Here is a 26,178-nt window from a genome sequence, read left to right as displayed (position 1 = left end):
ACTCCAGTTAGCCTAATAAGCGCTACACAGTATTTAACATTATTTTTTAACAATATTGTGATCTTATTAGCCTAATTAGTGCTCCGGCTAGCCTCAATAGCACTTCAGTTAGCCTGAATAACGCTCAGGTTAGCCTGTTTACAGTTAGCTCTCGCTAATGGAAATGGTTTCAGTGATGTTTCGTTTCAACCGTTTCGGCGGTTTCGTTTTGGTTGTTTCAGTGGTTTCGCTAATTTGGTTTTGGTCATTTCGTTTAAGTGGTTTCATTTCGTTGTTTTGTGTTGTAGTACCTGCCTTCAATTCATACCCTGTCTCCATTCTACACTTTGATTTTCTTTCAAAAATTAGGGGTGGTCCATGGACCTGGTCCATGGACCAGGTCCATGGACCAGGTCCACAAGGTGGTCCATGGACCAGGTCCACAAGGTGGTCCATGGACCGGGTCCACAGGGGTGGTCCATGTACCCGGGTCCATGTTTTGTATACGTCCTATTGCTCAGGGCAATTCTTTCTTCTTCTTTACACGATAATTGTACACATTGCATTTACGGGATGGGTTTCTCTTATTCATTCATTTCACTTAATATAAATAGGCCTGCATCATTAATTTGATCCTCCTGATTAGCTGATGCCTAAGTTGGTTATTTGCCTGCGAATCGTCATATATGTCGATCCTTGGGTTTAAGGCTATGAAGGGGTTTCAGGCTTTCCCATCTCAAACCGAAGAAAGAATCCCGGGATACCACGTATGGCCAAATCACTATCTAAAATAACTGCGTAACCAGCGTGGTTGTCCTGATAGTGTAGTGGTCATCACACCCAACCGGTGTTCAGGGAGACGTGGGTTCAAATCCCGCTCAGGGCAATTCTTTCTTCTTCTTTACACGATAAATGTACACATTAAGCACCCATATAAGCACCCATATCATCATATCACATTGTATTTACGGGATGGGTTTCTCTTATTCATTCATTTCACTATATATAATCTGGGGAGATCAAACCTAAATTATGGTGGAGGTATCGGGATGACATTTTTGATCTTTAGACCCAGGGAACCACCAAGTTGAATGAATTTACTGATTTCATTAATCCATTGTACCCCACCATTAAATTTACTATGGTATCATCCGAAAATTCACTGAATGTTTTGGATCTCACCCTTCTTTAGTTGATGGGTTTATTCAGACCGATATCTACTCCAAACCTACGGACCATCATATTTATTTACTGCACAACAGTGCCCACCCATCTCATTGTACCAAAGCTATCCCATTTGGTGTTGCTACTAGGGTTCGCAGAAATTGTTTCACAATCGAGAAATTCGAAGAATGTAGCAAAGAATATCAGAACTACCTTGTTGATCGGGGTTACCACCCTTCTAAAGTTAAACAACAATTTCAAAAGGCATAAGATACACCCAGGGAGGACCTCCTTACACCTAAATTGAGGGAGAAAAAAGTTATTTTCCCGTTGGTGGTCAATTTTAACCCACATCTGCCAAATATCGGTCAAATTATCAAATCATATAGCCATCTCATTTATGAATCACCTACTCTGGCACCAATCTTCCCAAAAGGGTCAATTATTCCTTCTTATAGACGGGCAAAAAACATCAAGGAGCTTATAGCGGGACCCAAGGGATCCAATTATAGTAATAGGGATAATTCTGTCGGAGGATGTTTAAAGTGTAGCAAGAAATGTGATCTATGTAAGAATTTTTTAAAGGAAGATAAGGTATTTTTTAGCGGTATCCAGTCGTTTAGCCCTCAAGCACATTAGCCCTCAGCAGATTAGCCCCCAACTCAAGTCGATTAGCCCTCAGTAAGATTGAATAAAACAAACTTAATAAACTATTGGATACTATAAGGTACTCGTTCGTTCATATACCCGCTAACTTTTCCTCGACAACTTCGGCAAACTATCGAATACTAGCCAACACTACAATCAAGGTACTCATTCATACATACCCGCTAGTATCGTTGTAACCAAACTTTTCCTTGGCCAGCAACTTTGGTCAGTTAAGGTCGCAGGGGACACCTTAGGCTCATCATTATGCATTTATTTAAAGCGTATGCACGAAGTACAACGACTGACATCGACAACTTTACAAGATATTTATGACTGGACAAAAATATGGGAGCGTGCACGTGATTTCCCTGTTTCTTTGATTTTTTAACCAAATTAAAACAACACTTAGCTATATACGTTCATTTCGATTGTAGGAAGTCTTTGAGCTTATTTTCATTTAAATTTGAATATTTCTGCAACTCAGAGTAATCACAAAAATATTCGGCATAAACAATCGTGTCCTTTTTAAAAACGCATTGTTCTCACCATAAAAGCGTGGAATATAATTACCATAATTACATCTCTCCTTGGCAAAATGATCGTATTTAGGTCGGGACATCTTTGGAAACCTCAAAGTTTGGACTTTTCCGACAACTTTGTGGCAGAGAATACAGCACGGATACAGAACTTCATTTCTTGCCACTAGAGATAGGTAAACTATTCAATACTGTAGTGTGTCATAACAGAAGCGGAATTTTAAAAGAGCACTTTTAGAAAGAGGTAGAAGACATTAAATTCAAATTTGCGCACTTTAACTGCTATAACTTGCTGGCAAACTTTAAATTAAAAAATCTGCCTCTGTTATGACACTCTAGAGGTATTGACTGATTAGTTTTTGACAAGATCACAGTGTGCTGTCTCCTACACGTTCTGCAAACTCTGCCACAAAATCATGTTTTTCCCAATTTGGCACTAACGAGGCTATAACATCACCGTTAAATGCAATCTACCATATAAAAGATGACATTCACAATCTTTCATCATTTCTTTATGTCGCTGTAGAATTTGAGCTTAATCGCACCCATAACAGCTGAGAAATAAGCGTTTTAAAAGATGCAGGTCAAGCAAGGACATGCTGGACAAGAGAGATAAAGCAAGTGCGTGCTGACAACGATCAAATGCGACCATCACTCAAAGAGACCCAAGAAAAACTTATCGCTTTAGAGAACTACACCAGAAGAGAAAATCTAAGAATCATGAACATTCCAGAAGCAAGAGAGGAAAATTGTTAGAACATAGTTTATGACATTATAGAGAACGAGCTAAAGTTAAGCACCGAAGATATCAAGTTTCATGCAGTACACCGTGTCGGTAAAACAGCGTCCCAAACTGATCAAGACAACTCTACGCCTCCGGGCCCGCAACTGATAATAGCTAGATTCGTTAGCCGAGAACACAGAACAAGTTCTATAAGTCAAAAATCGGCTAAAAAGATCCGAAAGGTATGAAAACGCCTACATCACCAAAGATTATAATGCACAGGCAATACAGGAGGAAAGAAGATCTTTAATTAAAGCTATGTTTGCCGCAAAGGAAAAGGGACGAGAAGCTAAAGCCATCAACTGAAGCCTGTTTATTGACAACCAAATGTATGACATTTACTCTATTCCGGCCGAATTTAGACCAGTAGTCGCTTGAAATCCGTGCCAACCAAGGTATGTTTTGTTTTTCCCTTTCCATTGCCGAACGGCGAAAGATTTCTTACAGCCAAACAAAGTCGCTGGGTATTCCCTGGACTTCCAACCTCAGCGAAGAAAATGTACGTAAATGTATTTTTTTTGTGTAGTTTTTTAAGTTTGCATATTTTGTGTTATTTAGCGATGTTTCTGTACCAACTTATTTTCGAAATGTTTTTTGTTTACCCACAATGTATTCCTTGGATCTCTCAGCTCAGAGTAATAACAATTATGTATTTTACGCTTTCCAAGTTGCACAGGGTAATTGCTCTGTACTGAGGTTAAACGTTAGAGGGCTTAGGAATCAGATAAAAAGAAGAAGCATCTTTAGTCAAAACTGTCAGTTTTATTTTTTGCAGGAAATTTACTCCGAGCCAAACGATGAAAAAATTTGGAAAAGCGAGTGGGGTGGTGACATTTTCTTTTCACACGGTTCTACTCATAGCAAAGGGGTCTGTATTCTTATAAATCCTTCACTCAGCTTAGCTTCACCAATTGAAAAGTCCAGCAAAGACCAAGACGGAAGGATTGTTTCAATCAATCTAACCCTGGAAAAAGTCAATTTCTCGCTGTGCAACATCTATGCTCCGAACAATTCACAACAACAACAAGTGTTTTTGTGTGTTAAATTCAAGAATAGATTTTTTCCTTGTCCCACGACCCTTGACCAATTGGGTTTTGAACATTGAAACCAAGGCGTCTAATGCGCCGGATCATAAAGCAATAAAACTCACTTTAAAACCTCTAGGAGTGAAGCGAGGACCCGGACTATGGAAGTTTAATAATGCGCTTGTTGAAGATGAAGAATACGTAAAACTGATAAAAGAGAATTATCCTATTATAGGTGAAAATTAAATACCGACAACTGGAAGATAAAAGATCATGCTGGGAGCTCATTAAAATGGAAATAACTCAGGCCTTACCATTGCTTACTCGAAGAACAAGGCTAAAAAGCAACGCAAAAGCGAATCAGACCTTCAAATCCGTCTAGAAGAGCTAGACAAACAGATTGCCGATAGCACCGACTCAGCGCTTACGAACAATGCACTAACTGAAAAGGAAATCTTAAAACAAAAACTTCAACTCTTCTATGAGAGAAAAGCGAACGGTTTAATACTGCGTTCCAAAGCAAGATGGACCGAAAAAGGTGAAAAACCAACCAAGTATTTCTTTAATTTGGAAAAGAGAAATTACATCAGAAAAAAGATATCAGAATTATAGAACTTTCGGACGGGAAACCTTCATGTAAGAAGGATGAAATATTGAAGGAAATCAAACGTTTTTATGAAAAATTGTACACATCCAAAGGGAATATTGATCGCAATCGGTTCAAAAATTTCGTTCGAAACTTAGAATTACCTAAGCTGCAAGATTCAGACAAAGAGGAGCTAGAAGGTGAAATTACCATGGATGAATGCAAAGAAGTTCTGAAGTCGTTTTCAAGCGAAAAATCGCCAGGAGAGGATGGTTTTACCTGGGAATTTTACAATTGTTTCTTTTACGGTAATTATTGGGTGAAGATTTAATCAATTGCTACAATGCAGCATATAAATCGGGGGAAATGTCTTGAAATCTCCCAGCGTAGAGGTAACATCACTCTTATACCAAAAGAAGACTCAAATTTACTTAATCTCGCAAATTGGAGGCCGATCACTCTATTAAATTTGGACTATAAAATCGCGTCAAAAGCCATAGCTAAAAGAATACAAAAAGTACTGACACTTCTCGTCAATCCAGATCAAACTGGATTGATAAAAGGAAGATACATCGGTCAAAATGTTAGACTGCTTAACGACATCTTAGAGCAAACAGAATCCCAGAACATCCCTGGGATACTCCTTCAATTAGATTTCCGTAAGGCATTCGACACCATTGAATGGGAATTCATCCAGAAGACGCTAGCTCTTTTTAACTTCGGTGAGAGTATCCAATGATGTATCTCTACTTTTTACACTAATCCGGAGAGCTCTGTTTTAAACAACAGATTTTGCACCAATTCCTTCAAACTGTCAAGAGGAGTGAGGCAAGGTTGTCCCCTGTCTCCTTATTTATTTATTTTGTCGGTGGAATTATTAGCATGCAAAATAAGACAAGACAAAGAAATAGAGGGGATTCGAATCTTCAAAAAATAAATCAAAATAAGCCAGTTCGCCGACGACACCTCACTATTATGCAGTTCCTGCAAATCGGTTCAAAGAGCGTTGAAGTGCTAAATGACTTCGGTGACATTTCCGGCAAGGGAAAAACCTCTAGACAAGAGCACCTTTCTAGCCATAGATGCTTTCCAACTCTCGCCCAATACTGTAATAGACCTACTCAAAATGGAAAACAAAGATTATTACTGGCTCCTAATTAATAAAGACAATCAAGAGATAAAAGCTGAAGTGAAATGGTCTCAAGACTTACATTCGGAAGAATTTAGACTAGATTATCTCTTCAGCCGTGTTAAAAATGTTTGCAAAGAAAACAAAATGAGAGAATTTTATTTCAAACTTATTCATAGAATAGTGGTGACCAAAAAAGAGCTTTTTTTCTTCGGTATAGAAGACGACATGTTTTGTTTATTTTGTCAAGAACCTGACTCAATAAGTCACACTTTCTTAAATTGCCGCTGGTCAATTCAGTTCTATTCGGAGGTCATCAAGTGGTTTAACAAAGAAAATGACACCACCTTCTCACCAAGCCCCTTAGAAATACTGTTCGGGAAAAAATCAAGCAATTGCTCCCAAGGCTTGTTTAAATTGTTAAGGAAATTTAATTATACACTCCTGTTTGCCAAATACTATCTATATACACAAAAACTACTCAAAAAAGAAATAAACACGAAAGAGTATATTAGGAAACTCACTTTCAAATATCAAATTGAAAAGCTATTTTGAACAGTTATTGACGCTGTTCTTCAGCCCTGAGCCCACTACTCTTACTGTTAGTCATAAGACGAATACTGTGTGGTAAACACTCCCTTTTTGTCTTTCTTTAATGTTCATGTATGTATTCCTATTTTAGTGATGTAGGTGATACTTTAACTGGCTATCTCTTAGAACGCAGTAATTTTTGCATTAGAATTTTAAAAACATTGTCAATAAATCAATGGTTGTAAAAAAAAAAAAAAAATTAAAAAAATAAAAAACAAAACCAAATAAATAAATAAATACTGTAAATACTAGTGTAAACCGCTGCTGTTAATGTAATTCCGCTCCAAGTATGTAATTTTATCTTATGTAATTATGCATTGACGCCAGATACCGCTAGTAATGTATTAAGTAATTCTACTGTAAATAATGTCACTGTATTGTATTTTAACAACCATGTTGTCTTGTAATTTAAGAAGTATTGTTACCGTATCTATAGGGTTTTTTTTGTCTTTGTGTGTACTGAAATGAATAAAGAAAATAAAATTAAATTAAAATAAAAAAGTCTAAACTTACTCTTCTGAGCAGATAAATAAATCTTATGTCCCCTCGATCGACCGTACGTAAAGACAGCGTGTAGACTTGGTGCCAATGGATTAACACGCGCGTTAATCCACATTCGATAAAGTTCGACTTCAAAATATATGAACTCTCTATCTCTCAATTACACTGTAATCGACTTCGGGTTAAGGGCTAATCAACTTGAGTTGGGGGCTAATCTGCTGAGGGCTAATGTGCTTGAGGGCTAAACGACCTACATTCTTTTTAGCACATGTACGGATCGTTTTTATAGCATCAGGCAACATTTTAACTGTAAATCGAAGAATGTTATTTATTTAGCTACCTGTACAAAATGTAAAATTCAGTATGTAGGCTCCACATCCAATGAATTCAAGGTCAGATTTCGGAATCACAAGTCGGCTATGCTTACAAATAAGACCACGTGCCCGGGGGGTACTCTATATATTTTTGGGTGGGGGTGTGCCGCTGGGACTTCGAAACCCTTACCCTATACTAGACCCTGTTCAGCTGATTTCGCAACCCTTTACTAGACTAAACACCGAAAATCGCTACCCTATCCCAGACTTGCCATTTTCAGAACTGTGTCACTATTTTTGTTTTAAATGGAAAACCATCTGTCAACAACGTTGTCGCGATGATTTTTTACGTTTAAGAAGGTCTCTTCCTCTTCCGAGTTTCTATTCCTATTCTGGACTTAATTCCCCATACTACTGATCAGTTTTCCGGAAAATGATCCCCTATTCTAGACCAAAACTTGCTGATTTCTATACCCTATCCCAGACTAAACTGCTTGAAAACCATACCCTTCACAGCGGCACATACCTATATAGCTTATGTATGGGAGTGCCCCCCCCCCCCCCCCCCGGGACCACGTGCGAATTAGCCGTGCATTACAATAGAATTGAACATCAAATGTCTGACTTTGAGTTCATTGTGATCGAAAAAGTTGTTAATGAAGGTGACGGTCAAATTGATAAACGCTTACTCACAAGAGAAGCGTTCTGGTGCTCACAACTTAGCACCCTGCAACCTCACGACCTTAATAAAAGATCTGAATTTAATTCAAAACATAGGATTAGGTTTAATTGACATATTTTTATGTTTAGCCTTTGACTAATTCCGTTTCGTGATTTTTTTTTTTCTTGTGATTTTTAGATTTTCATTTTTAATTTTAATTTTATATATAGTATTAATTTGACAATAGTATATTCTGCATTCTTTCAAAGGCCTTTCTTTAGGATTTTGTTATTTTTGCGTAAAAGAAACTCTGAAAATTTATCAAATAGATCACTCTCTTGCATTGTCTCCAGCATTTCTGAAACAGTCATGTAGCCTAATCCACACAAACGACGAAAACTCATGCACATTTTCTGCTCGGCTTCCAGAATCTCACTGTCGATTTTGTAAAATTTAGCATCGCGGAGAAACTTTCTTTACTAATCAGGTATTTGACTGTGACAGATATTTGCAGTAGAGTGCCCAACAGTAAAAAAAATACAAATATGTATATCAACAAATGATACCCTCTACAATTAACCAGAAACTCATCATGTGCTAAGCAACCACTGTCTCATGTGAATTTAACTGGCTTTAACACGCCGTCTTCGGGTTTAAATGGAACATATCTATCGCTTTGGGCTTTGCCCAAATTTCTCTTGCTGCCCAAAAAATCTGAGTTGCCCAAAATTTGGGGGGGCTGCAGCCCCCCCTGCCCCCCTGGCCCGTACGCCTATGGTCCAAGCCAATACAGTGCTCAACTTCGGGTGAAGGAGCGTGATAATCTTTTTTCTAATGAACGACTCGAATTCAGTTGACTGCCATTCAATACAAATCTGTTTCGTAGGCCACCATAAAGGTGACCCACTCTTCAGTTAAACAGCATGTGCACTAGTTCCTTACAGTCTACATCATTGTTTTGATCATGCTGTTAGCCGTTACAATTTTAAATTTTACACTGTACAGCACGCGCTTGCTGAGTTGTCATGTCAGAGCTTAAAAAGCATCACTTATCGCTTGCGCTAAAATTAGTGTGTGATATTCTTAATTAAACCTTAAAATTGAACTTTAAAATAAATTTTCGCCTGTGCCTACACGTGGAAATAAGCTTGTTCCCCTTATTTAGAGTTGCCATATGTGGCCAACAAATTAGAAACAATTTCTCAGTAATACACAGGTCACAGCGTTTTGAAGTGTTCGTGTACGGTTTGGCCTTAGCGAGAACTCTCCAGGTAAAATTAAAATCCTTGTCCTCCTCTTTGAGCTTCCATATGTTCTAGTGTAAGTGCAATCGATCGACTGCTAAGTTTATTTTTTTCACACAGAACATAATGTGCAGCTTAAATTTCTTTTATCGCCGGTTTTGATACTTTTAAGCTGTGCACCTCTTGAGTTATCATGAACTTTGGAAGTTTGGAGAGCACTCAAGAAGCTATTATAGTTCCATGTGGCTATCGCATCGGACAAATTTTACGTGAACGCCACTTTAGCGCTCTAAACTTTCGCCATAACTAGATAGTTACACGCTAAAGCGTGAACCAATTGTAAAGTAATAATTTGTGCTGTTAGACCAAGCACTTGGCAGACAGTAGTCCTAAGATAGTTATTAATTGATATTCAATACCCTTTCTATTTGCCCTCGCTCGGGATTAACCCCCAAACGTCATGCAAATTCCCCTCCCCCACCCCCACTGTGGTACACGTAGAGTGATGTGGAAACTAAGGCACAACAGAATGCTTCGAGACTAGAAAGCCCTTAAGTTACAGCTTTACATGATGACACCCTATGACTTGCCATCTTAGACAGCGTAATCAGCTGGTTTGTTTATGAACACTGAAACAGAACAGTGGATATTTTGCCGAAATTGCGTATAATGATGCAGCTGCTATGGCAATATCAAAATAAAACTCATATACATGACAAATCCAGAAAAGCTTTTGCGAGAGATTAGTTATAAGTTTCAGCACTATAACATTTAATAATTCCTCTATTGCAAATCTCTGCTCCTCCATATTTCCGAGGCTCAATTTTGTGGGGTTCTTATTTTTCATTGTAAAAAACTAACATTTGTTTTGATGTACTTTTTTCAGGCACCAAGCGCGAGCAAAACTGATTACAGCAGAACAGAGTTGCTCCAGCAGCTTCAGATGCTGGGAGATCTAGAAAAGTCTGGCAGCATCTCGAGGGAGGAGTTCGAGGAACAAAAAGCAAACATTTTAAGAGACATGTCAAGTTCGTAATCAGCCAATCCGCTAACCTGCGATCAGGCTTACTTTTTTTTTCGCGGCGGAGGGAAGGCGAAAAAAGAAAGCCTGATACAATTACTTGTGAAGTCGTCTGCCGCCCCCTAATTAAAGTATCTGTCAACGTCGTCGAGAATGTCGGCGACGCCATCAGATAAGCGTGATTGGCCCAATTTATACTAGAGACGGATGATCCGTCTGGACGAACTTGCATTTTAATTAGGCGAGAATTTTTTAGTTCGTGCGATAATTCGTCTGTGTATAAATACGGGCAAACAGACGGATTATCGGTCCAGACCGACTATCTTTATAATTCGTCTGCCAAGACGAATTATAAAGATAGTCGGTCTGGACCGATAATCCGTCTGTTTGCCCGTATTTATACACAGACGAATTATCGCACGAACTAAAAAATTCTCGCCTAATTAAAATGCAAGTTCGTCCAGACGGATCATCCGTCTCTAGTATAAATTGGGCTATTAGCGCCTTCAAATTATATTTTTACTCTCACAAACGTGTGTTTGAATAACCATTTTGAACGAGCTGATCGGATGGTTTTTAAAATTTGTTTTCTGCAAAGGCTGATTTTGTGTAAGGCTCAGGTTAGACATTTCAAGGTTGTAGTTTTCGTCACTGGCACGATCGTCTGGCGTCTTTGGTGGTGTGATGTGATAATCTTCGACACCATTGGTGATAGATCACGCTCTTGCAGAATTCCGTCGGAAGCACCGCCAAAACATATTTTCTTTCACAAACTATTCGTCGAATACACTCCCTTTGTTCGTCTTTAAATGTTTTGTGAACAAAACTCTTGAGAGATTTTCTAAAAGCTAGAAGAACTCGCTCTCTACTTCATTCCGCTCAACGCCCGCTATGATAACAATCATCTACGCGTGATATTTTTGGACCGGAAATTAGACTTGAACTCAATTAGCCAATCAGGATAGAGTTTTAATGTTGCCTTTTGTTTTCTGACCAATCAGAAAAAAGTCCAGATTCTGGACTTTTTACAGACGACTCGACAAGTAATTGTATCAGGCGTTCATTTTTCCGTTGACCCCAGCGCGAGAAAAATAACGCCTGATCGCAGGTTACCAATCCGCCTTAAACCAGGCCATTGAATTCCAAGAATTGTCAAATTATCAAAGTCATCAAACAGTTTAAGTGAGCTCATATATGAGTGAGCTTCTATTTTGATTTGATATAACTGTGGGAAGCGATTTTGAAAATTTGTTCATGTAATGTATTAAATGCTTTTGATTATTCTGGCTGAGTCACTGTTCTGTTAGTAACGGTTCAGGTAACGCAGGCTATCCAATGTAATAGGAAAATATAACTATTTTCTACTATTTTCAGTACGAAGTTTACTTATTCTTGAGATAAAACTGGTTTTGTAAAGCAGTATAAAAAAATAAAAACTGAAAGAACGTACGTGTATAATATGGTATATTTAAAGATTTATTCAAAAGATGTATTTACAAACGTTATTTTCAAGTTATAAGTTAAATGAGGTCTGTTACCCTTCTAATAACCACAGTTACGATACAGGGATTGTACATCAGTCCTACTGACGTTAAAAAATCCCCTTAAAACCAAGTCTTTTATGTCAGGTGCAATAAGAAGCATCAAGTTTTTTTCTTGAAGCCAGGCTGTCACAACATGAAATACCCCTTCTATCAGGTTTAGTTTGGGGCAGTAATTAGGGGGGAGGTATATCACAATAGCCCCACTTCTCTCGTCAAGTAAACACACGCTCTCCAAAAGTTTAATTCAGTCAGGCGAGATTACGCTTTGAAAACCGACAACAACATTGCCTTGAACTTCTTGAACAAGTTTTCTTTTAGACAGGGTGATCTATGAACCACACTTTGAACATTGAAAGTTTGATAAGTTTTTATTAAAAGAAGCGAACACACGCTCTGAACATGAAAACTTCGGCAAGTTTCCTTCAGACAAGCGAACGTACACACGCTTTGAACATAAACATTTTGATCAGTTTCCCTTAGATAAGCGAGCAAATGCACACGCTTTGAACATGAACCGATAAACCGTGATGTCGTCCAGTGTCGTCATGAGTTTGAAGAACAATGCACAGGATAAACCTTTGACTCATACTTTGTGCAAAAAAGTCGATATCTTGAAGAGATGTTTGATTCTACATTTCTAGCAAAAAATAAAATCATAAGCGAGCACATGCACACGCTTTGAACATGAACCGATAAACATTTTACTATCGGAATAGTATGTTTTGCTTTCAAAACCGGTTTTGACATCAATACAAACTTGGACTCGAACCTCATTTTCAGAGCCTGCTTTGGGACTCCCAAGACGACCCCTGATTGGACGTGAGGGCTTCTGAATATTAAATACCCGACCTGACTCGGGTACTCTAAATTACACATTTTCATCGCCGTGATGTCGTCCAGTGTCGTCATGAGTTCGAAGAACAATGCACAGGATAAACCTTCGACTCATACTTCGTGCAAAAAAGTCGATATCTCGAAGAGATCTTTGATTCTACATTTCTAGCAAAAAATAAAATCAATATAAGAATATTTTCTTGCGGACGTCCTTAAAAGGGATTAAACGATATGGGAATCGAAAACAACGACATTCCAAGATCTTTGTAAAACGTGCTTGTTGGGTGCCCTTGAAAAATGCAAGGCTGATCAAACAAGCTAGCTAATAATATAAATAATATCCTAATTATGTGAATGGAAAACCAAGTTCGTACTAACCTGACACTGGAAACAACAACAGAAGAAATATAAATGAGCAACTTCCCTTGGTGGGAGCCATTTTTTTTTGGACAAGGAAGTTCCAACATGCCCTTAATGTATGCCAAACGAACTATATACAGCAATCGTGACGTCACCAACCAGCCTCGTCCCCAGAGCCATCTCCGTTGCAACGAAGCCTGTGCGGGGGGGGGGGGGGGGGGGGGACTTTTTGATCTCGCTTAGGGTGTTTCGGGCAAAACGCCAATGTTTTTAGCCAAAATGGTCTCGTTTATACGGTGGCCTGTAGGGGACATGCGATGCAGAAACAAATAAATAACTAGCACTGTCAGTTATAAGTGGCAGTGCTAGATATAAGTAGCAGTGATGCTACTTATATCTAGCACTGCTAGTAATAACTGACAGTGCCACTTATAATTAGCACTGTCACTTATAACTAGCACTGTCACTTATAACTAGCACTGCCACTTGTAACTAGCACTGCCACTTATAACTAGCACTGCCACTTATAACTAGCACTGCCATTTATAACTAGCACTGTCACTTATAACTAGCACTGTCACTTATAAATAGCACTGCCACTTATAACTACAATCTTGGACAAAACTGTTGAAACAATGGAGCGGAGCCAACGGAGTTCAGTTTTACAACCCCCTCCCCCCATTTCAATGTTGTTTATGCTTTAGTGTTTTTAAAACAAAACCTGTCGAACCGTTAACCTCAAGAAACAACATTGAGTAGGGGGGATGGGAATAAGATATTTTAACCCGCTTGAAAGTCGGGACATTTGTGAAGTTTGAGGAATTGCGATATTTCGGTGAGCGAAGGAGCCATAACTATTTAAAACTCTTCGACTTGTTTTTGAAAAAATAATTTACGCCTCAAAAATATTGTTTATTTAAATTTTACAGGCAAAGAAGAGACTTCTCAGGTCAATGGCGTACGCATGCTTTTTTCTAGTCCGATCGAAGATGCTCCTATGAGCAGGGCAAGCGTTTTTGAAGACCAGTGGTCATGTTGTAGTCATTTAAAAAGTATTTGACCAAAGAATCTAGTTGTAAACTATATGGAGAGGGCTGATAAACAGTGGCAGTATCGACCCATCAACGTATAGTCGACGTTTATTATAATATAAAGTGCTGAAAACTGTTGTCAGCCACCTTTTTATAGCTTTAACAGTTACCTTAAGTCATATATACGGCAAAGTACTTTGTTCTAACACGGCAAAGTACTTTGTTCTAGCACGGCAAAGTACTTTGTTCTAACACGGCAAAGTACTTTGTACTAACACGAGAAAATACTTTGTTCTTCCACGATAAAATACTTTGTTTTAACAAGGTAAAGTAGAATATCTCAGCATTCAGACCCTTTCCCTTCCGCCATAGTGCGAAAAGCGAGCGAAAAGCCTCGCGAAAAGCCGGCACGTGGATGATTTTGAGCCTGCAGTGGTTTTTAGCGGTGGCAGTGCTAGTTATAAGTGACAGTGCTAGTTATAAGTGGCAGTGCTAGTTATAAGTGAAAGTGCTAGTTATAAGTGACAGTGCTAATTATAAGTGGCACTGTCAGTTATAAGTGGCAGTGCTAGATATATAAAGTAGCATCACTGCTACTTATATATCTAGCACTGTCAGTTATTTGTTTTTGCATCGCATGTCCTCTACAGGCCACCGTACGTTTAGGGTTACACACGAATAAATATACAAATATACATTGTGTCTAGATACCCGGCAGCCGGGAAGTGTTTTCAAAATACTACATACCCGGCAGTCTGAAATTATTCTAGAAATTCTACGGAAAAACCAATCCAATCCTCCTCAAAACTATAGATCTTTGCTTAGAAATGCCAAGCGATTTCAATTATAGTTTTGGCTTTGTGTTTGAGGAAATTTTCGAGCTTGGGCATACTACAAAATCTTGATTCTTCGACACTTAGAAAAAATTCGTACTCTGACTCCGGTGTCAACTCTTATAGAATAATTTCTACAAAAACTGAAGTTGAAACCCTGCGAGAGTATTCGATATTTGCTGAGAAATGCGAAGCGATTCTAAATAATGTTTTGCTTTTGTTGTGGACGAATTCTCTTGGCTTCGGCGTACTATAAAATCCTCGACTCACGGGCACGGTTGTTCAAAAGACTAGATACCCGGCAGTCAAAAATTCATGAATAATCAATACATTCAATATCCACAAAAATGATCATTGAAACCTAGCTCCCGAGAGTATTTCAGTATTTCAATTTTCGTCCGGAAATACCAAGCGAGTTTTTACAATGTCAGTTTGGTTTTGCACAAATTGTACGAACTTTATGTGACTCACGGGCACGATTTTTCAAATACTACATACCCGGCAGTCAAAAATGCTTCCCGTTTTTCCATCAAAATTTCCATTTGAACCTGCTGAGATGTCGGTGTAGAAATACCAAGCGATTTTCCAACTTAAAAGGCCTCAACAATTGCCTCGACAAAGTAGTACAAAATAGCTACAAAACGCTTGAGCGTTCGGTGACGAAAGTCCGCCACCGATGTAACTTCCGGTGTGACACTTTAGTGGCGTGACAAAGGTGGCACGTGGTGTTGGTTTTCGCGCCAAAACGAACTCAGCGTTGGAAGCGACGAAGTTCTTCTTCTTCAAATTCCCAGTTTTTTAAGACAATGAATGATTAACTACAACGAAATGACAAAAACATTGATGTTCTTTCGCTCCGTGTAGCTTGAAATCGCTCTTTCTAACTCTGCGAATATGTTACTTGCGAAGGGTTTCTTACCTTATTGATAAAACGTTTAAAGGAGAAGTTCACTCCAGAATGGCCATTAATTTTTTTACGCCAATAAAAAGTTTATGCAAAGATATGTTATTCACCAAAATTTCAGCTTCTAACAAGCGCTTGAACCATACGAAATCCTTTTCTGAAGTAGCCCAAAACTCGACAACTGAACGCCGCCATCTTGGAGCTGTTAATGTATGTGTGACGTCAAAGAGCTCAGCCTGAAGTTGAGCGGGAAAATTTTAATTACTTCAAACTTCTTGTTTCTTTGTAATGGCTTTTGTTTGTCAAAATACCTGTTTGTGCAGCTCCATTTTGCTTAAACAGAGCTCCAAGAAATACAAAAAGAGGTATTTTCGTTTTCACCGTCTTTCAATATTTAAAGAACAATTGCTCAAAAGCGGACACAAATATTTGTGTGTTCCGGCGTTAAATCGGGGTCCGATCGAGTTCATTATCGAAGCGCAATGCAATTTTCTGCAACTTTTTCAGGTTGATATATTATTACCTATCCTTCGAGACCCTCGATTTTTCTCGTCGTCCCGCTCGACAATCTGTCTCTGGGTCTCCGAGGATGATCATGATACCAATGTTGCAGTATTGCATACGGTACGTGCATGTTGCAATCAAGATTTGTGACAAACAGAACATAAACAACCAATAAGTCCATAAACGGCAATGTCGCCAATGTCCTTCGCGGCAATAAACGTCCTCCTCCACTGTTCGAGTCAGTCGTGACGACATGATGATGAACGCGAACATTGCTGTTTCGTTTTGTTTACAGCATCCATCCTAGTTATTTTACGCCGGACGTTTCCTTGAACATTATAAAAAATTACCAAAGTAGCAGACCGTACCAGTTTGTCGTAGCAGTGCTACTGAAAAGAATATATTTACTTGTTTGCTTGACCACAAAAATCGCCGGGACCTCGATCAAACGCTCCCAGAGTTTATTTAAAAGTTAGCAGTTTTAACCCGGCGTTTATACGAAGCCGGCGTTTAATCGGGGACCCGTGTTTAATCGAGAAAATACGACGAAGTCAACAACAACAACAGAGAGTTTCTCTGGTTGATTAAAAATCCTCCCTGAAATAAAGTAAAAAAGTAAAATAGCATAATCGTAACATTGGTTGGTATTGCGTCTGCCTTTTTCTCTTTTTTGGGGGGTATTGTCACTCAGTAGCCTGTATCTGTAATCTTCTTCGAAGCAGTCTTCCGTATAGTTTTCGGAACACACAAATATTTATGTCCGCTTTGGTAGGAATTTTTCGTTTCTGCCCATTCTTATAATCCATTCGTGAGCATTTTTTCTTTTAGATATTGAAAGACGGTGAAAGGTTTTTTGTATCTCTTGGAGCTCTGTTTGAGAAACATGGAGCTGCACAAACAGGCATTTTGACAAACAAAAACAAAACAAGGAGTTTTGAGTATTCAAACTTCAGGCTGAGCTCTTTGACGTCACGCATACATTACTAGCTCCAAGATGGCGGCGTTCAGTTGTCGAATTTTGGGCTACTTAGAGAAAGATTTCGTAGGGTTTTAGCGCTCGTTGGAAGCTGAAATTTTGGTGAATAACATATTTTGGTATAAACTTTTTATTGGCGTAAAGAAAATAAATGGCCATTTTGGAGTGAACTTCTCCTTTAACTTACCTTACAAATAACTAAGAAAACCGAGAACTTCGTCGCTTCCAACGCTAAGCCGTTTAGCCCACAGAAGAACTTCGTCGCTTCCAACGCTGAGTTCGTTTTGGCGCGAAAACCAACACCACGTGCCACCTTTGTCACGCCACTAAAGTGTCACACCGGAAGTTACATCGGTGGCGGACTTTCGTCACCGAACGCTCAAGCGTTTTGTAGCTATTTTGTACTACTTTGCCGAGGCAATTGTTGAGGCCTTAAGTTGGAAAATCGTTTGGTATTTCTACACATCTGCTTCTACAGCAGGTTCAAATGGAAATTTTGATGGAAAAATGGGAAGCATTTTTGACTGCCGGGTATGTAGTCTTTGAAAAATCGTGCCCGTGAGTCACATAAAGTTCGTACAATTTGTGCAAAACCAAACTGACATTGTAAAAACTCGCTTGGTATTTCCGAACGAAAATTGAAATACTGAAATACTCTCGGGAGCTAGGTTTCAATGATCATTTTTGTGGATATTGAATGTATTGATTATTCATGAATTTTTGACTGCCGGGTATCTAGTCTTTTGAACAACCGTGCCCGTGAGTCGAGGATTTTATAGTACGCCGAAGCCAAGAGAATTCGTCCACAACAAAAGCAAAACATTATTTAGAATCGCTTCGCATTTCTCAGCAAATATCGAATACTCTCGCAGGGTTTCAACTTCAGTTTTTGTAGAAATTATTCTATAAGAGTTGACACCGGAGTCAGAGTACGAATTTTTTCTAAGTGTCGAAGAATCAAGATTTTGTAGTATGCCCAAGCCCGAAAATTTCCTCAAACACAAAGCCAAAACTATAATTGAAATCGCTTGGCATTTCTAAGCAAAGATCTATAGTTTTGAGGAGGATTGGATTGGTTTTTCCGTGGAAATTCTAGAATAATTTCAGACTGCCGGGTATGTCGTATTTGGAAAACACTTCCCGGCTGCCGGGTATCTAGACACAATGTAATCCGAAAATGGATTTTTTGCCATGACAACCCCGTAAACACATTTCGCACAGAACATAAAATATCAGCACAAATTTATTTTTCGTCGAATGTATCCTAGCTAAAATAATTTCAGCATACAAAATCTTTTACAAAAACCACACGTCGAAGTAGATCTTATTTAGCGTTAAGCACAATGTGACGAGAAAGCATCTGAGAGCGAAGAATGATTGCGAAATGATCAGTGCAAATTTCACTCGTGACAATTTCAAAAGGATACAACTTCCGTAGGCACACAGTGGCTGTTCTAAAAAACCTGTATCCCGTTTAAAATGATACTACATACCTATCTGAAGCTACCTTTTCTTTTTATCGTGAAATATTTTTGTATTTTGATCGAAATAACCGCCTAAAACTTTCCGTATGGCAGTGTTTACAAAGAGCGAACCTGTATTTCACAGCAAAGACCGCTGGGCCAAGGTACTTTTTTCGAATCCTTTCCCAAAGAAACGCACGGATCAGCACGGATCATGAATCCTAAAAATCCGGATTCAGATATGATCTGATGTATCCACTCGAAGTGTGGATTCTTCAGATCATTGATCCAAGATTAATCCATTTTCGGATATAGGTAAAGAAACGCAAAATCCGTTTTTGGATCAAGAATCCGGATTCGGATTTTTCCCAAAGAAACGCACCCTTCTTCAGAATGTCTCTTGTTACAAACTTAATATTCTATAAACCGTGACAGTCACGCAACCTGAAAACTCTTCTAAACATTTTCCCCTCCCGAATTGAGGATACTCTGAAATTAGTCTAAAAAATTAAATCATTTAAAGTCACTGTTTAAATATCACGAGTCTTAATCAGAGTCTGCGAATTCAAACGGGGAAATTCTTGTAACTGGTCGGTTGAGAATCTTGTCTCCAACTCTAACATCAACAACTCTCACAAGCTGGTCTCTTCCTGGGTACGTACGTTCAATGCGCTCAACCTTCCAGTCTCGTCTAGACGTATTAAGCTCGATGACCATCACTACATTACCAACTTTGAGGTTGTCTGTCGGAAAGAACCACTTATGACGTGAGCCAATGTGGGGTAGATACTCTTTCATCCAACGTCCCCAGACATGTCGAGTCAACTCTTGCACTCGCCTCCAGCGTCTTCGTGGACTGAATTCTGTGGTATCCACACTTTAAGGAACGAAGTCACCACCCATCTGACCAATGAGAAAGTGATTCGGTGTGAGTACTGGCTCGTCGTTCGGGTCGTCACTCATTAAATTCATTAAACTTTCAACTCCAATGAACGTTGTTTCCAGCTCTTCGTCACTGATATCAGCATCTTTAAGCACTGCATAAATGGCTCGCTTTGCTGATTTGATCATCGATTCAAACACACTTTCAAAATGGGGCCCTTGTGGAGGATTCCAATACCAAGTAGTATTTCTATCAACTTTATTGGTCTTAAAATTTTACAAATAAAAAAAAAGAAAAGGACCAAAAAGGAATTGCGCGAACGGGAAAATAGTAACCCATGCGGGGCGCAACCCTAAAAACTAAAAAGAATGGCGATAAAAATCTTAAATTAAAAAATATATATATGCATATACAATAAATCTAATTTTACTTATAATTAAAAATTATAGTTATAAAATCTAGTTAATTACTTATAGCTAAAGTTATAAAAGAAGATGCAGATAATATTAATTACAAAAATTAAGAGCGGTGGCAAGGGCAGTTACGGAAGAGGAACCAGGTGCAGGGCATGTCAAGTAACTCCTTGACTAGACGTCATACGCTGAACCTGATCATGATTCAGTTGGCTGACCAACTACCTGATTTCTTTCTCAGCGCCTACGAAATTCGTACCATTGTCACTTAGCATTTTCGTTGGCCATCCTTTCCTACCCGTCATTCGCACGAACGCACTGAGAAACGCGTCGGTTTCTAATGAGGTTGCCATCTCCAAATGGACTCAGTGTGTTTGCAAGCACATAAACAAACACAGGTAGCGTTTGGCACGACGTCGACCACGCCCTTGCATGGTAAGGTACGGTCCTCCGAAGTCAACCGCACAATTAGCGAACGGTCTCGATGTCATCTGAAGGCGGATCGGCGGCAGCGGTGCCATCTGGTGCTGAGCGGATGCTGTTTTAAAACGCGTACGTCTTGCGGCTTGTTGCTCTTTAAGGCGTTGATCTCTTCGGCAAATGTCTTGTTCTGTGTCTCCTTGACGATCTCGTTCTCTGCTCGTCGTAATTCGATAGGTGTCAGCTCTCCAAAATCTCTCTGATTTTCTGGTCGCCTACAGTTCTCGATGAATCGTTGTACCCAGCCTCTGTCTCGAACGAATGACAAACCGAACTCTAACTGTCCTTTTGGTTTGACTCGATACCACTTGGAGTATCTTGACGAATCCAAACGCCATTCTCCGTCTTCATTCTCAACTGGTTCTACACCATCCGCATCGGTCAGCTGCTGAACAGCATTGAAACTGGTCGGTTCGTCACTATTTCTCTGCGGTGTTCTGAGCTCTTTCATGACTTTATCAGACGGTTTGGCACTCTCTCCACTGAACGGCTACTTCGTAATGCTGGCCATTAAACTTCAAAGACTTGTTGACTTTATCCCACGCCAACTTGTCCTCCGGTGTTAGCTGCTGCTGACCAGTAGGGGTAATTCCGATAGGTTCTAAGTCCCAGAAACGTTTCAGCAAACAGTTCAACTCAGAGGTGTCCTTCTCAAGTAAAGCGGGCGTCGGCTCTTTGCCTTCGATTTGAAGACGAAATGTGTGATGGAATCCAGTGAAGTCAGCCAGAGTGCCTCTCCTTTACTTCTGGATTCTGAATCGTTCCAATGGCAATCCATCCCAGGGGGCATAGTCTTGCGCACGGTTCATTCGGACCTCCTGTCACCTCTTTCATCGAATACATCAGCTCGTAATGGTCTTCTCCAAGAAGTACATCGATTCGTTTTCTTTCTGTAAGACTTGGGAACGGAATTCCGCGCAAATGATTCCATCGATCTTGTATCTTGATCCAATTAACGGCTCTTAAACCTCCCCAAATCTTGATGGAAGTCTTGGCGGTTATCTTCGTGTCTACTCGACCGTCGGTACTTCCAAGCCCAATCTCGAACGTGCCTGACATAAAGCGGATGGTTTGATCATTTGCTACTTTGACTGTGATAGGCTCTTTCTCGCCTGTTAGACCAAGTTCGTTAACGACATCCTCGTTCACGTATGTTGTGTCGCTTCCTTCGTCTAACAAACAGTTCACGGTGATTTTCCTGTTTCCCTTCTTTAAGATGATTGGTACGGTTCGTAACGCCACTTCTTGCTCTCCCTCTCTTGATTTCCAAACGTTTCCATAGTAACAGATTGACTGGCACCATTCCCCTCCATGGTTGCTCTCGGTCTCTTATTGGCACTTTCGCTGTTACGATTTGGTTGAACGGGCGTAATTGGAGTGTGTAAGATATCGCATCGGCACGAAGACGTGATTGGTCGACTGGGGATTTCTCGTAGTGAAGAAGGTAATGGTGAACTTCCCTGCAACCATTCACGTTACACTGCCGGCTCCTTGGACAAGACTTTCCCTGATGATTGTCCCCCAAACATCAGTAGCACAGTCTAGATTCCATGGCTGTTTTCCACTTGTCGTCATTTGACAATTTTTGAACGCTTCGCATTTCCAGATTGGGTGCAATTCAGCGCAGACGAGGCATTTGCGGTCGCTCTTGGCAGTATTATGGTATGTAATGTTCCGCCTTCTAGATCCGATTCTCGGCCATTTTCCTTTAAAGGGTGATTACTGCTCGCTCGAGCACGTCAGCAAAGGCTTCCATTTCCTTCGCACTGCTTTCACCGATCGGTTTCAACTTCTTCAGCTCTTCCAGATGGGACTGCACTTGTCTTCGACTTCCACCTTATTTGCGAAAGAGTCGCGCTTTGGCTGCCTTGTAAGCTTCCGGGGAGTAACCCAATCCCTTTATCGTATCTGCTGCTTCGCCGGTGTGGCACGCTTCCAGACGGAGCATTTTAAATTGTGGGGAAAGCGATGTCAAGTCCACACAACTAGTAAATGCGGCGTTCCATCGCTGAAAGTCCGTCTTGTTCCCAGAAAAGATCGGAATACGGATTCTCTCTAGTTGACCATGCACGGTGAAATCCTTGACCGGAAGTTGCTGTTTACTCGCGGATTCGGTTGTTGTATTATTCGCTCCTGCTGATTTTAAAATTTCCGACGTTTGGTTCGATTTTCGACCTTTCTGTCGCTTGAGATTGCGGGATATTTTCATTCGCTTGGCACAGTTCGTCGTCAATTTCATGGTCCAATTCCTCGCGACGCTTGTTCAACTCTTCTTTCGCCGATTGAAGCTTTATTTCTTGGCGTTCTAATTCTTTGCGCTTCTTCTCAATTTCCAATTCGATGCGTTCCTTCTTCTCTTTTCGTTTGCGCGATTCCTCTTCGGCTTTTTCTCTCTCTTGTCGCCGCGATTCCTCTTCGGCTTTTTTTGTCTCTCTTGTCGCCACGATTCCTCTTCGGCTTTCACTCTCTCTTTTCGCCGCTCGGAAGCTTGGCTATCGGCAATGGAAGCTAAAGTAGATGACGCCAGAAATGAGAGACCGCGTGCTACATCACGGGCGACGAGCCGGGATGGAAAAATAGAGTCTGAAATAGGTATGGTCAGCGGTAGAAACCTTAAACACTTAGACTCTTCAAATAAATTGTATCTTATCCAATCTCGAGCCCAGAGTGTCTCCCGGCTCCGCGGTCCGTCAGCGGTTGGTCAGCGGTAGGGTCGCCGGTAGACACTCTGGGAAACTGAAATGTATTTCTCTTTCTCTATTGGCCCTCACAGAACAATAGAAATCAACACGGAAGTCTGAAAATCTTCCCGGAAGTAAACCAAACCGGAAATCCTGGAAAAACATTTTTTTGTTTTCCATGGTCAAATGTTCAGAAGTATCAGCTTAATTTTGTAAAAACACCTAAGAAATCGTGATAAATAAATGAAGTATTTTCTAATTCTTCCCTTCTCTTTGAACGTAAAAGATACCATGAATAAAAAAGGACTTCCTTTAAACGTCGATTCTGAACGGAGTTTTTAAACAGCAAACGACGGCGTCACCAAGGACAAGGTCGATTGAAAACTCAATTTATAGTTGACTTACAAATCTCGCTAGAACTACTGTTTTCATTCAAATCTCCGTTCCGGTTGAAAAACTGAATATGGCAGACAGTGCATGATTCAAAATAATTACTAATGACGCAGAATTTGAACAAAACGCGTTGTTGTTTTGCTGAAGAAAATGAATTGTACAAAAATTATAACACACGTGTGCACGTGCTAAGTCGCCAAAATGCTAATTACGCCTTTTGAATAGCGTTGACTTGTGTGCGTGTGGCCTCCAACGTCTTTATTAATATCACCGCCATTCAACGAGGAAAAAATTGTTTGCTCGAAAACATACAACCTATCCTGAAAAGATGCGCTGTCAGCGAGAAGCCTTTCCAATATACAAAAGTCGCCAAACAAAAGTATGCGAAAGTCGCCAAACAAAATTTTTTTATGAACAGAACAATAGCTTGTCTGTACGCTGTGTATTATGTAAATTTCTTAGCTGTCCTCGGCAAAACATCAACAGACACACGCACGCAGTCTTCACAGACGGAATCCTGGAAGGCTAACAACACCTTTGATTTAAAACAAACATAGCAGAATGCTCAAGAAAGAGACTAAGGAAATCAAAACACCAGACGCATTTTTGTTAACTCTCTCTTTTGTTAACTGCAGGACGTTATTGTTACTTTTCTTGAATCAATAAACACCAGTAATACTGTAGTTCAACTTTCTCGCTTTACTTCCGTTCTGGGAAATTTACTTCCGCTTGGAACTACGAGCATGCGCAATAAAAAACGGAAGACCAAGGTTCTTCCTGAAATCGACCTGAAATTGATCCGATCGATTCCAGTTTCCCAGAGTTCATCCCATACCGCTGACTGACTAGATGGACTCTGGGCTCGAGATTGTATCTTATCGTGAACAACCCAAAAATACTTGACCAAACGTGCCATTTGGAATAATCGAGTCATTAAGGTTAAATACGGGTTAAGATCATTTTCTGTGGCTTCGCAACACAACTGTGGATTACTGTCTCAAAAGTTTTTAGTTAAACTTACGCTATTACAGAAACGTGTCCTTTACTTAAAGCTGGCTTTGCAGGGATGTACCTAGGATTTTTTGTCTGGGGGTAAACTCCAATATAGCTACAAGAAATATCCCAGCAACATCAGACACTATGTTGAACATTAATTTTTTTTGCCCTCCCCCCCCCCCCCCATCCTCCGCTAGGTACGGCCCTGCTTTGAAACGGCGAGCGAACCTCTCAGAAAAAAGGCCTGTTTTATCACTGGTCCGTCCCGATCCGCCCGCATGAATGGGCTTAGTTTATAAGGCGACACGGTTCATTGTTTAACTTCATTCACTAGGGCTCCTGACTAGATAATTATTTCTTCCGGCTAAAATAATTAACACCGCCAGTCCTGACAGGAATCCTCCTCAAGGGCAGGTGAAGTGTCGTAAAGGGTCTCTGCGAAAGGAACATTCAAACAACTGGCATGGAAAAACTGGCCACAACTATCGCATCCAAGCCAATCCTCCCCATCATCGTCCTTGCAAACCTTACAGTGAGACCGCTGTATTTCGTCTATAAGTGAACAAAAAAACAAATTGAATGTTAGTGTGTACCGGTGCGAAAAAACACTGCTATTTGAAGAAACGTATTGACATCGTTTAAACTTTGAGAACTCACTCATAAAGGTCATCATAACAGGATCTAGGCTTGTACCGAAAGTGCTAGCACTTTTTTTGGCATTATTCAGCTTATTTGGTGATAAAATGGACCTAAAAATTTGAATATGGTCATTTAAGACTTGCGGTTAAATGACCCTGCATTTAATATATTTTTTGTTTTGTTTTGTTTGTAGCTTGCTCGGTGCTTGTGCGAAGGGTTAGATGTCAACGGAAATTACAATGTGGCATCGCAGGTTACAATGGAAAGGGAAAGAGTAACGTCTGTCGTATTTGGATCCTGTTAGGCTTGTACCGAAAGTGCTCGTAAAAAAAGCATTAAATGCTAAAAGAAGTGCTTGTTTTGTGCCAAAAAAGTGCTAAAATAATGCTAATTTTTAGGCGGTGACGCCTATATGCCAGGGCACGATGGAGGGTTCGTTCGTGTGAGAACTAAGGATGGGCCGATACTCGATACCAAATATTCGATACATCGATATTTTGACAAATTTGAAAAGTATCGATACTTTCGAAAAATATCGCACTTTCGATACTGAACATGTGACCTGAGCCTGCGGTCTTCTGGTCAGCACCTGAGGTTTAAAAATGCACTTTTGCGCAAACAAATATTGATTTTCTTGTCAATATTTGCATTTTTCTATTGCCTTGACTTGATCTAGTCCACAGTGAAACAAAAAGACCAAAAATCAACATTCCTGGCTAATATTTATAATGCCAGGACTGTCCTTTGTATGGTCAAACAAATCACGTGACATACCAATGACGTCAGTACGAAAGGGACGTCATAATATCGATATCGATATCGATATCGAGAAAAAAGGCAAATATCGTATCGATATCGTAGAGAACAGAGAGAGGAGAGAGGATTGGTAACAAAGCACATGCGACAGGTCACGTGAGGTATTTGTATTTGCCTGTCCGCCATCTTGGTCGCGCGATTGTGAACTTGTGAGTATTTTCTTGTAGCGAGAAGCCTTGACTTCAAGATTTGTAGCTGTTATATTTTTGCGCTCACCTACAAACACATAAAGAACTCGTAGTGCA

The 26,178-nt window shown here is 39.9% G+C and overlaps 1 protein-coding gene across 1 annotated transcript in view; it reads right to left on the bottom strand.

The window, feature by feature from the left end:
* Nucleotides 1–13,013, bottom strand: part of LOC144662790 (neural cell adhesion molecule 1-like) — a 68,011-nt gene extending 54,998 nt beyond the window's left edge. The window contains exon 1 of the mRNA XM_078523717.1: nt 12,940–13,013. Within this exon, the coding sequence (XP_078379843.1) occupies nt 12,940–13,000 (61 nt within the window). The 5' untranslated portion in view covers nt 13,001–13,013. The remainder of the gene's footprint in view (nt 1–12,939) is intronic.
* Nucleotides 13,014–26,178: the final 13,165 nt, after the last annotated feature.

Source organism: Oculina patagonica, chromosome 8 (genome assembly GCF_052425735.1).
Source record: "Oculina patagonica isolate OP01 chromosome 8, crgOcupat, whole genome shotgun sequence".
In the NCBI taxonomy this organism is placed as follows: Eukaryota; Metazoa; Cnidaria; class Anthozoa; order Scleractinia; family Oculinidae; genus Oculina; species Oculina patagonica.
The sequence above is the reverse complement of the archived record's forward strand: the minus strand, read 5'-3'. Positions and strand labels throughout refer to the sequence as shown.